At 38.7% G+C, this 13,803-nt stretch overlaps 1 protein-coding gene across 1 annotated transcript in view; it reads right to left on the reverse strand.

Annotated features, from left to right (window-relative positions):
- Positions 1–13,803, reverse strand: part of BMPR1A (bone morphogenetic protein receptor, type IA) — a 79,418-nt gene that overhangs the window by 30,633 nt on the left and 34,982 nt on the right. The window contains exon 6 of the mRNA XM_006901395.1: positions 1,374–1,518. Coding sequence (XP_006901457.1) covers positions 1,374–1,518 — 145 coding nt within the window. The remainder of the gene's footprint in view (positions 1–1,373; positions 1,519–13,803) is intronic.

Below are 13,803 nucleotides of genomic sequence, written 5' to 3' on the forward strand. Positions count from 1 at the left end.
GAAGAGATTGAGATTGTTAACAGCTTTAGTTTGCTTGGCTCCACAGTCAACACTCTTGGTACCAGCAGCCAAGAAATTAAAACACATACTGCGATGGGAAAGACGGCTATTGGGGACCTCTCCAGGGTACTGAAGAGCAATGGCATCACTCTGGAGACTAAGGTGTGCCTAATACAGGCCATGGTCTTTGCAATTACTTGCTATGCATCAGAGAACTGGACAATGACTAGGGAGGACAGAAGGAGAAGTGATGCCTTTGAGATGTGGTATTGGAGAAGAGTATTGAATATACCTTTGACTGCTAGGAGAATGAACAGCTTCATCCTGGAGGGGGTTAAACCAGACTGCTCCTTGGAGGCAACGATTCTGAAGCTTTGTCTGACATGTTGCAAGGAGGCACCAGTCCTTGGAGAGGGACATCATGCTTGGGAGGGTGGAGGGGCAGCGCAGGAGAGGAAGACCCTCTATGAGGTGGACTGATTTAGTGACTGGACTAATGGGGGTGGGTGTGTTGGAGATAGTGCGATTGGCACAGGAAGTGAGTCACAGGTGACCTGACAGCACGTAACAACAACTACAATGATTGTCATGGCCAAATTTTCTTTATAAACCTCTCCACTGGATTCACTTTATGTTCCTATACTATTTTTGTTTTCACTTTGAATTCATTTGATTTTACATTATATGCACCTTTCTATATAAAGACTGAATTTTTATGGACTGCCAAAAGAACAAATATGTTTGTTCTTTTGAACTCACATATCTTTTGAACAACATATGTGGATAAGGTGCAACTAGAGTGCTCTTTGAAGGTAAGGAGGGTGAAGCTTCGTCTTTTGTATTCTGGACATGTAGCTAGGTGAGGCTATTCCTCAGAGAGGGGCATCATGCTTAGAAAGGTAGAGAGTCAATGAAGGAGAAGAAGACTTTCCATGAGATGGATTGACATGGTGACTTCAGCAATGAGCGCGAATGTATCAGAGATGATGACGGCACAGGGCAGGGCAGGGTTCAAGATGGCTGTTCACAGGGTCGCTATGTGTCGTGCTCAACTTGAGGGCACCTAACAACAAGATTTAAGAGAGCTCTGGTAGCCTAGCTGGTAAGGAGTTACACTGACCAACCCAAAGGCACAAGGTTCAAATCCATCAGCTTCCCCTCAGGAGGAAGATGTTCATTTCCTCTCACATGATTTACAGTCTCTGAAATCCTGACAGAGGGTCAACTATAAGTCAGTTCTAATTCCACCACAATGACTGAGAGATGCAGAAGAAAAAAGTAAAATGTTTCTAATTTGCAACTATTATCTTCTATCCCATGAATTCATATTTACCATCAATTACCACTGAAGTTTACAAGAAATTTTCTCTTACCAATAAAGGTAGTCCGGATCCACTACCAGAACTTTGCGACTGGTCAATAAGGTCTTTTAGTGATTCTCCAACTGGAATAAAGGCTTCATCCTGTTCCAAATCACGATTATAACGACGCCTATTTGAGATGCTCTTGCAATAATGCCTTTAAGAAAACCAACAGTACATTTTAACAAACACTGTTAAAATGGAAAATTTCTGAGATAAACCACAATCATTCTTTCAAAAAGAATTTGATACAATGAAGTCTTATTGGAATATATAATTTTTATGAAACATACCTAGAAATTGAGTGTATATGGGAAAGTTCTATTTACCTTGCTAAAATAAGAAAATGCTGATTTATAATGTTATCAAGCAAAAAAATCAACAAACAAAACTAAAAACAAAGATACCAAGCCTACACAGATGAAAAACAGTATACAAAATGGGACGTTAGGTATGCAAATTTTTAAAATGTCTACAAAGGAATAAGCCACTTGGAAAGGACATACATTAAGTTGAAAATATTAGTTATTTCTGGCAGTATTAAGAGATTCACTTTCTATTTTTATATTATTTTGATACAGATGTAAGTATTTCTGTAACAAAACGAAAAATGCACTTCCACACTGAAAAGAGGAAAAAGGAATTTACAGGTATCAAACAACTTTTTATAACAGTACATTCTGATACTGCTGAAGTTCTATTATATATATAAAATATTTCACATAAACAGGAAGACAGAAATTTATTGCAATGATGTATAGCATTACAAATTTTATAAATATTAATACAATATAATGCACAAGTAAATCCATGAAAATTATTTAAAAAATGGCTGGAACATTAAGAGACAACTGTCAGAAATTCAAGATCGATTTAGAAGAAACTGTGGCATGAGGGATATCAATGTTAATGTCAGATGGATCTTGGAGGAAAGCAGAAAATACTGGAAAGGTATCTATTTGTGTTTTACTGATTATGCAAAAACATTTCACTGTGTGCATCATAAACTATGTCTGATAGTGAGAAGAATGGGAATCCCAGAACAATTATGCTTATACAAAATCCATACCAAGATCATAAAACTTGTTCCTTCAGAGCAAAGTATTACTGAATGACTTAAAATCCAGATAGGTGTGGGTCAGGGCTACATCCTTTCCTGTCTCCATACCTATTCAATCTATACTGATGGCTTAGTGGTAAGGAGTAGGACTACCAACCCAAAGGTAAGTGGTTCAAATCCACCAGAAGCTCTGTGGGATAAAGATGAACAATCTTCTCTCATGTAATTTACGGCCTCTGGAAACCTCCCACTCAACCTTACACAACAAAAGTAACATTCAATCTTCTATTAAGCAAATCATTTGAGAAGCTGGACTATATACAGAACAATGTAGCATTAGAAACAGAGGGAGATTCATCAACAACCTCCATTACACAGATGACCTAAAACCCTTGCTGCAGAAGATTAAACATCACAGCTTTCAATATGGATTACACTTCAACATTAAGAAAACAAGTATCTTCACTGGACTAAGAGGCAAAAATCAAGACAGATGGAGAAAAGACTGAAGTTGTCACTGATTTCATCTTACTCTGATCCTCAACACCCTATGCACCAGCAGTCGAGAAATCAAAAGGCATGCTGCATGGGGAAAATCTACTGACAAAAACCATCCCAAAGTGCTGAAGAGCAGTGTGAGTTTATAAAGACTAAAGTGAGCATGAAAACACAGGACGTCATTTGCTCACTACTCACTGTCAGCTGATGGAACTAACTGCCATTTGAACAAGTGGGGCAGTTTAAGGCTTCAGGCACAACACACACCCAACAATGAGCAGATCAACACCATCTTGAATCTGGCATGAAGAAGCCCCATAAAGACTAGTAGGTGGGAGCCCAAGATAATTTTAATGTGACACTGAAAAGCTTCACATGTGCACAGCATGTAAGAATATGTTTTGTCTATTCTGACCGAAGGGAGTTTTGGTGCCCTAGAAGTAAGAAACTGCACTGCAATCCAAAAGGCAAGGGGCTCAAATCCCCCAGCTGCTCTGCAGAAGGATGGGCAATCTCCTGAGCAATTTACGGCCTCTGAAAACTTGCTAGGACGTCAGCTATGCGTCAGTCTGACTTGACAGCATACAACAAGTCTGACAGAAAAGAGCTCTGGTGGCCTAGTGGTAAGGAGCTATGCTGCTGACCTAAAGGCACACAATTCAAATGCACCTCTGCAAGAGAAAGATGAGGAATCTCTTCTGAAAGTCCACTGTAAAGTCAGCGACGGGCGGGTTCTAATGGTACACAACAACAAATGACAGCATTCTGACAGAGCCAACAGTCTTCTGGTGATTGCTGCCAGTCCCCACCATCCTGTGACTCTGAGTAATCAGGTAAGCACTGGCTGGAGGATTCTGTTGAAAATCCCGGGCCACACCCACTGCAAGCTCACAAAGCTTTCAGCAACAGCCTACAGGGCATTCCAGAGCACTCTCTACAGCCCACCAAGCCCAGAGCCTTCCTAAACCGACCCACACAGGAAAAAATGTAAACAGTCCTTGATTCACATTGAGGGGTCCACAAATGAAGTGACTTGACAGGCAGACTGCATACAAATACCATGGCCCTTAAAATACACCTTCTGCTAAATGTGAGCCCCAAGTGTGGCTGGATGTGTTCCCATACCACCCTCATTGCAAGCCCCAAGGCACCTTGGACTAGAGCAACTCTGCATTTCATCAGAGCAAGATTCTGTGTGTGCCCACATCCAGTGTTAGATGGCAAACAATAGCAAATTCCTCTTCTCCAACCAAGAGCACTCACAATGAACACAGAACTAGCAACACCCCATCAGCTACTATATACATACAGAAGAGAGTTTAAAAACTTTACAGTAACAATGTTACCACAAAGTCCTGGAAGAAGAAGGCAACCTCAAAACCCACAAAAACTAAAACCAAACAGATGTCACAAAAAAAAGGGGGGCTCAAAACACAGTTATTGTTGTTGTTAAGTGCAATTGAGTACAGCTCATAGCGACCCTATGAACAACAGATCTGAACCCTGTCCTATCCTGTGCCATCTTCATAATTTCTGATGTACTTAAGCTCACTGCAGCAATCATTGTATCAGTCTATCTGGTTGAGGGTCTTCTCTTCTGTCAAGCCTCCACCTTTCTAAGCATGATGTCCTTTTCCAAGGAATAACCTCTACTAATAACATGTCCAAAACATGTGAGATAAAGCTTTAATATCTTTGCCTCCAAGGAGCACTCTGGCTACATGTTCTCCAAGACATATCTGTTTTTTCTCTTGGGAGACTAGGGATATTCGGAACTCTTCTCCAACATCAGCTTTCAAAACTAACAATTCTTCTGTCAGTGTCCAGGACTCAGATGTATAGCAAGTGACTGAAAAAGACAATTGTCTGAATCAGGGACACCTTGGATCTCAAATTGACTCCTCAATAATGTGGAGAGGTCCCCAACAACAGACTTTCTCAGTGCAGTAAGCTTCCTGATTGCCTGACTGCTGATACTAAGTATACTGTTTGTGGATCCAAGTAAGATCACTGACAGTCTCAATCCATTCTCCTTCCATCATGATGTTGCCTATGGGTTCATTAGGGAGGATTTTTGTTTTCTTGATGTTGAGACTCAATCCATATTAAAGGCTGCAATGTTTAAGCTTCTGCAGCAAGTACTTCAAGTCCTCTTCACTTTCAGCAAGCAAGGCTGTGTCATCCATATAACAAAGATTACTGAATGTTATAATGAGTGTTCTTCCAATTCTGATGCCACATTCCTCTTCATAGCATTCAGTTTCTCAAATAATCTGCTCAGCATACAAATGAAATCGATATGGAGAAAGGATATAACCTGAAACACATCTTTCCTAATTTTAAACCATGCTGTGTTCTCTTGCTCTGTTCCTGTAATAGTCTCTTTGTCTAGGCATAAGTTTCACACAAGCACAAATTACATTTTCTGGAATTTCCATTCTTCTCAACATTAACTATAATTTATTATGAGCCACATAGATACATGCCTTCGCACAGCCAATAAAACACAACATTCTTCTGGTATTCGCTGCTTTCTGCCAGGATCCTTCTGATATCAGCAATAATATCCCTGGTGTCATGATAACTGGTGATCAAATGCAAAGGGATATTACAAACAATTTTTTTTAAACACAAAGATAATTTAGAGTAACAGGACCAGCATTATAGAAACTCACAACATGCAGAAGGGACAAAGCAGCAGAAATGAAGAAATTGAGCAATACCACTTACAATAGCCAACCACAAATGGAGATACTTGGGAGTAAATTTAACTAGAAATATAACAAACCTTTATAAAGAAAACGACAAAACACTACTGTGAGAAACAGTAAAAAACCTATATAAACAGAAAACTGTTCCCTGTCCATGGACAGGAAAACTCAATATAGTGACAATGACAATCCTACCAAAAGCAATCTATATGTTTAATGTAATCCCAATATAGATACCAAGTTCCTTTTTTCAAAGAGATATAAAAGGAAACCGGAAGTTTATCTGGAAAGAGACCCCCAAATAAGCAAAGCACTTCTGAAAAACAAGAATGAAGTAGGAGGTGTTATCAATCCCTGATCTCAAAACCTACTACACAGCTGTAATAACCAAAACAGCATACTACTGCTAAAATGACAGACTATATACTAGTGGAACAGAATGGAGAACCCAGAAATTAACCCATCTATCCAGTCAATTGATATTTGACAAGGAAACAAAACTTATCTATCAAATGGGGAAATAACCACCTCTTTAACAAACAGTGCTGGCAAAACCGAACTTTTGCATAGAGAAAGCTAAAACAGGATTCACATCTCATACTATACCAAAAAAATCAAGTCAAGATGGATCAGAGACCTAAGGGTAAAACCCAAATCTAAAGATTTCATTAGACAAAATGGGCCCAAACTTAGAACACCTAGCCTATGATATAAGAAGGCTGGGGAAATACAGCCAGAAATGCACAACCAGGAAAGGATAGCATCAATGAATAAAACCGTCTAAAGATTAAGTCCTTGTGTGCTTCAAAAACTTTTACCAACAGGGTGAAAGAAAACTTAGTGACTGGGAAAAAACATTTGGCAATACCATGTCAGACAAGGGTCTCATAATGAAAGTTTACAGAAAATTTTAGGGCTTCCACGAGAAAAAAGACTGATAACCTACTTACAAAATGGGCAAAAGACATAGAAAGACTTTCTACAGAGGATAACATTTGGCTGGCCAACAGAGACATGAAGAAATGCTCAAAAACATTAGTAATAAGAGAGATGCAAATTAAAACTATAAAGAGATACCATCTTACCCCAGTTGTTGTTGTGTACCATCAAGTCGGGACCAAACCACAGATGATCCTCCAGTGGGTTTTCAGAGACAGTTAACCACACTGGAGGAGACTGTCTATCCTCCTCCTACAGAGCCATTGGTAGATTCAAACTGCGTTTATTTGGGTTTTCAGCACAGTTTTTTACCACTATGCCACTCGAGCTTCAGTTTAACAGGACAGTAAGCAATACATTTTGGAGATGATGTGGAGACTGGAACTCTCAAACCCCGATGATGGGATTTTTTTTCCCTTTTCTTCTCCCTGCCTCTTTTTAAAAGAGTCCCTCGGTAAGGACTATCCACTTAGCTTTGTATCCAAAGACGAAATTTTAGGTGAAAGGAGTTAGAAGTTAGCCTTCGTTACAGACTGGTTCATTTCAGGGTCGAAAATACGGAACGCTTCACGAATTTGCGTGTCATCCTTGCGCAGGGGCCATGCTAATCTTCTCTGTATCGTTCCAATTTTAGTATATGTGCTGCTGAAGCGAGCACGATGATGGGATTTTAAAATGGATACAAGCTCTCTGAAAGGCAGTTTAGTGTTTCCTCAAAAACCTCACCATAGACATTCCATTTGACCCAGCTATTTCACTGCTAGGAATATACCTGAGGAAATCATAACTGACACACAAGAGATTTACACACCAACGTTCATAGTAGCGTTATTTACAATAGTAAGAAAATGTAAACAACCCAAATGTCCATCAATAAATAAATGAACTGAGAAATTGTGGTATGGATCGATCCACACAATGGAATACTATGCAGCACTCAGAGGTAATGATTTTGAAAATACTATGTTAATATGGGAGAGGCTGGAGAGCATGAATTAGTGAACTAACTCAGTCTCATAAGGACAAATACTACATAAGATCACTATTGTAAAAACAGAAGATTATTAGTAACGTGTATAACAGTCCAAAGGGGAACATGGGATTGGAGGGGTGCTCAGGGAGGGAAGAGATGGGGAAATCACAAGGTTGCAGAGTCTGGTGGGCAGAAGGGGTGTGTGAAGGAATCAGGAAAGATCCAATGGCGATCTGAAAAGGTGGAGTAATGGTGGGCATGGATTAATCATGATTAATTTTATAAAGCATAATGTATTGGAATCACTGTCTGAAACACAATGTGGATAGAAAACAATGAAACACAATGTATATAAATGAAATGCAATGTATATGAATTTTGTATGCTAAAAAAAAATATCCAACCACATAAAACCCAACAAACTGAAGAATGGAACAAAGACTCACTGAAATGGAAGACAAAGTCCTTAAAATTGATCTGCTAGAGGAAAAACCCAGAATGAAGGAAGGTAAATGGAAAAAGCATTTTAAGAATTATGTAGGATCATTAAAAGGAGTAACATACATGTGACTGGAACTTTGGAACAGGAAAAGACAAAGGGAAAAAAAGGCACCAAGAAAATCATGTAAGATTTACTATAAGAAAACTTTCCCGTTAATGTGAAAAATGAGAAAATAAACTTTCAAGAAAATGAGTGAATTCCAAATATGACAGACCCGAAAAAAGAGCAAGGCATATCCTAATATAGTTCCCTAACATTAAAGCCAAGTATAAAATACTGAAAGTAACTCAAGAGTTAGTTACCTGCAAATGAAAGCCATTAAGATTAAGCTGTGATTTCACAGTAGGACCTACAGGCGGAAGAAAACCACAGGGAGTAGATAAAAAAACAAACTGTGGGAAAAAACCCAGCTACCAGCTGAAACACAGTACCCAATGAAACTGTCCGTAAAATAGAATTAAATAACCAGGACATTCTGAGAAAAGCAGAAACTACGAAATTTTATGAAGACAAGACCAATTTTACAAGAAATACTAAAGGAAGATCCTCATACAGTGACAGAAAAGTAGATGGATTAAGTTAACCAGCAATACAAAAAAAAGAACCCCCCAAAATTAAAATACTTCGCCTACTGATAATCAATACTGAATGTGAATGGCTTAAATGCACTAGTGAAAGGAAAAAAGAGTAGGAGAATGAATGAAAAATAAAATCCATCAACAGGCTGTTTATAAGAAACACATCTGAGACTTCAAGATAAAAGACTGACGAAGACAAAAGAAATAAAAGGACAGAAAAAATTTATCAAGCTAATGGCAAATGAAAAGAAGAGTAAGAGAGGCAATATTAGCCCCCATAAAATAAACTTTAGAATAAAATAACATAAATGACAAGGGAGATATTGTACAGAAGACACATTATATACTGCTTATAGAGTCCATAGAAAAAGAGGATCGACCTAGTATCTTCACCATTATTACAGAACTGGAAAATACACAAAAGAAATGCTAACAGACTTGAAGAAAGAAAAAAATAGCAGCAGTAGGAGACTTTAATATAAGAGTCTTTGTTGAAAGACTGGATAACTAGAACAAAAGGCAGTAAAGATGCAGAAGAACTAACCAATTCCAGCTCACTGACATATACAGGGTAACCACTCCACATACAGAGAACACTGCCAGATCAGACCATGTTAGGTCTTAGAAACATTGAAATATTACAAAGCATCTTCTTAAACCACAATCCTATTAAAATTAGAAATCAAGAGGAGGATAAAGGAGAAAATATCATGCACCTGGAAACTAAGTAACACCGCGACTGATCACTGAGTAATGTTATGATGGTAATAGAAGAAGTTAAAAATAAATAAATAAATAAAAAGTTTCATGAAGTCATGAGAATGAAAATATCCAATCTTTATAGAGATGGCAAAAACAGGAGTTAGTACCATAGGTCAGTGGACAGAAATAAGCAAACACACCAAAAAGTCAGCAAGGAAACCAACTGTTTAACCCTTTTTCCAAACAGCAAAAGAACAAGCAAACCTTAAAACCTCCAGAAAAAAAAGAAAATTATAAAAACAGAAATAAAAGGAATAAAAAACAAAAACAATTTAAAGTATCAGTAAGACCAGGAATCAGTTCTTCAAAAGGGTCAGTAAAATTTGATACACTGTTGGCAAACCTAACAAAAAGAAAGGACACAAATTAACTCCAGGAAGAAATGAAATGGGCAACATCACAACAAAATAAATAAAAATGAATAATAACGGAATATTATTAAAAGCCATTCTGAGACAAAATTAAAAATCTAGAGGGCGAATTCTTAGAAACTAACACCTTACACCTAATCCGCACAGACAGAAGTAGAACATGTGACTAGACCAACTATAAGAGAAACTGAGCGGATAAGAGATGGAGGAAAAACTGAAGTTGGGAACGATTTAACTTTGCTCACATCCACAAACAACACCCATGGAATCAGCAGTTAGGACATCAAAAGACAAGTTACATTGGGAAAATGTGCTGTCAAGGATTTCTCCAGAGTGCTAAAGAGCAACAATGCCAGTCTAAAGACTAAGGTACACCTGGTTACCAGTCTCACCATGGAGCAGAAAGGGCATGCGCTCCAGGCCCGAAAGAAAAGGACCAAGGAAAATTTCCAAGAGGAAATCTGAAACTCAGCGCCAAGGTTCTGTCCCTCAATCTGAGAGTGATCTACCAGAACAGGAAGAGGAGATCCTGGGGTCTGATGACGATGAACAAGAGGATCCTAATGATTACTGTAAAGGAGGGTATCATCTTGTGAAAACTGGAGACTTATGAAGAACTATGAGCCCATCCTCTTAATCACTGACTGAGTCAGATTTTCTAGTTCTTGTCCAATTGCCAGCTTGAGGATGAAGGAGGGGAGTGGGCATTAATTCAGTGTACAGCAGACACATTAAACTTGCTGTATCCAGGCTGCACCACCTTTCTGGATTGTTTGTGCTCCATGTTCACAATTTCTTTTCCCTGCGACTCTTATCTTCTGAAATGGGCTGTCACCTGAAGACCAAGTTTGGGTTCCATTTCATCACTGTTTATCAGATTCTTTTTTTTTTCCTCTAATAACTCAAAGAGCCTTCTTGAAAGGAGATCTGGGTTTCAGAGCTTGCCCATTCTAAGAAAAAGGTGGGGAAGGCCCAGAGCTTTTGACTCTTTTCTAAATAGTCCTTGGTTTATTGCTGGCTTTTTCTTTATCTTACCCAAAATTTTGGCCTTAAAGTTCTGTGACTTTCTTTGCCTTTTACATTTTCTCAGAGGCTTGGGGTCTTAAATGAAACCCTTGGATGAAGGAATAAGGGGAAGGGTGGGTGGAACAGTACTTTGGAGGAGGGAGTTAGTTTTTAAGATCAGCCATTCTCTGCCGCTATTTCCTTGTATGATGTAAGTTTTAACCTCAATTTTGGAGATGAATCAGATGTGCTTGAAGTTTTTTGTTTTTTTTTTTTTTACAAAAAAATCAGAAAAGCTTTGTAAATTTTATTTGATGATCCTGACTCCTAGACTTGCTCTTGGCATTATATATTTGTTGGATATTTGAAAAGCAAAAGTGGATTGGGGTCATAGCCTCTTGTTCTGTTTGTTCAGCATGAACCAAGTAGACCTCAGGAATTACAGCATCTCTGGCAATGGCTATGAGACTCTAATTTACAGAAAGCCAAGGAGGTGCTCTTGGGACTCTACTAGCAAAGTTCCCAGGAAGACTGTTGAACAGTCAATTTTCTACTTGGGAGTTTGGAATCAAGTTTTTGTTTATGTAGTCACCAAAAATGACAAAGGGAAAAAGTGGTGCAATTATGTAATCCTTCTAACTCATAAACTTAGTACACTGAGTAACTGTGGCCAGGCACTGGATCCTAGATTGGGTACTCATAATATCACACATGTTCCTGTATAAAGAATTTTAAATCAAGGAGTCTATGTACCTATCAAGAGACTAGACTGCATCAAACAACGGCAGGGAAATTCTTCAGCAATCCTAATCTGCCTTGAGTTTTCGGATGTATCTTCATCTAAAGTAACAGCATACAAGAATCTAATTCTGCACTGTAAAATCACAAGAATTCTGGTGATATCAGGATAAAATAACCAGAAGGTCCTATTTTTTAACAAACAATTGACAAAAAAAGGAAATTTTAATGAGTGTAATACCCCTAACTTCATTTTAGAAATGTTTCTGTACCATGTAAGGGCTCTCCTCCTCCTATCATTTAAGGAGTTAGATGAATTTAGAGAGCATGCAAAGAAACAGCTATAGAACCTGATCTACCTGCATACCTTTATTGAGCTTAATCACTGTAATTACAAATTACCTTGATCTCACTAAAGGATTTGTATTTCCCTCAGTAAAAAATACATCCTGGAGTATTTTTATTCTTTCTACATTGTCTGTTTTCTTTATAAATGCAATACAATAAACAAATTATTTAATAATGAGAAAAAAAAAGACTAAGGTACACCTGATCCAAGCCATAGTTTTATCAGATGCTTCCTATGCATCTGAGAGTTGGACACTGACAAAGTATGACAGAAAAATCACTACCTTTGAGTTGTGGTCCTGGAGAGTAATATTGACTGCCAAGAAAACAAACAGGTCTGCACCAGAGGGTAAAACCAGGTTGCTCCTGGTTTTACTCGCTCTAAGACAAAGATTTTGAAATGATCTCACATACTTTTGGCATGTTGTTAGGAATTCCCAAGGATGAGGAGAAGGGAATCATGCTTAGAAGGGTCAGTGTAGGAGAGGAAGACCCTAGATGAGATGGACTGACACAGTAACTGTGGCAATAGGTTCAGGTGTTTGAGATAGTGAGGATGGCTCAGGATAGGGTAAAGTTCAGAGTCACTGTTCATAGGGTTGCTGTGAGTCATAGTCAACTTGACGGCACATAACAACAACTAAAAGAGTACTGAAGGAATATCTGTGTTTCATTGACTATGCAAAGGCATCTGACTATGTAGATCACAACAAATGATGGCTAACCTTGAGGAAAATGGGAATCTCAGAATACTTGATTGTGCTTATGTGAAACTTAGACCAGGAAGTAGTCCTCAGAACAGAGCAGGGAAACAATGCATGGTTCAAAATCAGGAAAGGAGTGTGTCAGGGATGCATCCTGTCTCCATACCTTTTCAATCTATATGCAGAACAGATCATTTGGGAAGCAGAGCTCTATGAGGAGGAATGTGGCATCAGGATTGGAAGAAGACTCATCAACAACCTACGTTATGCAGATGACAACCTTGCTTGTTGAAACTGAGGAGGACCTGAGGTGCTTGCTGCCGAAGGTTAAGGACTATAGTCTTCAATATGGATTGAAGCTCGACATCATGAAGACAGTTTCTCACCATTGGGCCAATTGATAGCACCATGATAGATGGAGAAGAGACTGAGGTTGTTAACAATTATAACTTGCTTGGCTCCACAATCAACACTCTTGACACCATCAGACAGGAAATCAAAAGAAGAACTACATTGGGAAAATCTGCTGTCAAGGACATCACTAGAGTACTAAAATGCTCTGATGTCAGTCTAGAGTCTACAGATTAAAGTGTGTCTAATCCAGGCCATGGTCTTCGCAATTACCTGTCATGCATCAGAAAGCTGGACAATGATTAAGGATGACAGAAGAAGAATCAATACCTTTGAATTGTGGTGCTGGAAAAGTCTTGAACATAGCAATGACGGCCAAGAAAACAAATGGGTCTGTCTTGGAAAGGGTGAAACCAAGTTTCTCCTTGGAAGCTAGGATTTTGAAGCTCCATCTCACATACTTTGGACAAGTGGCCCGGAGGGCCCAATCAATCCTTGCAGGACACCATGTTCAGAAGGGTGGAGGGAAGGTGCAGGAAAGGAAGACCTTGGATGAGATGGCCTGATATAGTACTCCCAGTTGGGGGTAGGTGTGTTGGAATAAGTGAGACTGGCTCAAGACAGGGTAGGCTTCAGAGCTGCTGTATATAGGGTTGTTATGGGTTGCAGGAGACTCCATGGCACATAACAACAAACAACAAGAAACAAAGAGAGACCTAGATGAAGAAAACACTATGTTCATGGATAGGAAACTCAATATTGTGAAAATAACAATTCTATCAAAACAAATCTACAGGTCAATGTAATCCCAATATAGATACCAATGTAATTCTTCATGAGAATGTAGAAGGCATTTCCAACTTCTTTTGGAAAGGAATGGGATCCAGAGCAAGCAAAGCTCT

This window comes from Elephantulus edwardii, unplaced genomic scaffold (assembly GCF_000299155.1).
Source record: "Elephantulus edwardii isolate Elephantulus edwardi_28Jun2011 unplaced genomic scaffold, EleEdw1.0 scaffold00324, whole genome shotgun sequence".
Taxonomy (NCBI): Eukaryota; Metazoa; Chordata; class Mammalia; order Macroscelidea; family Macroscelididae; genus Elephantulus; species Elephantulus edwardii.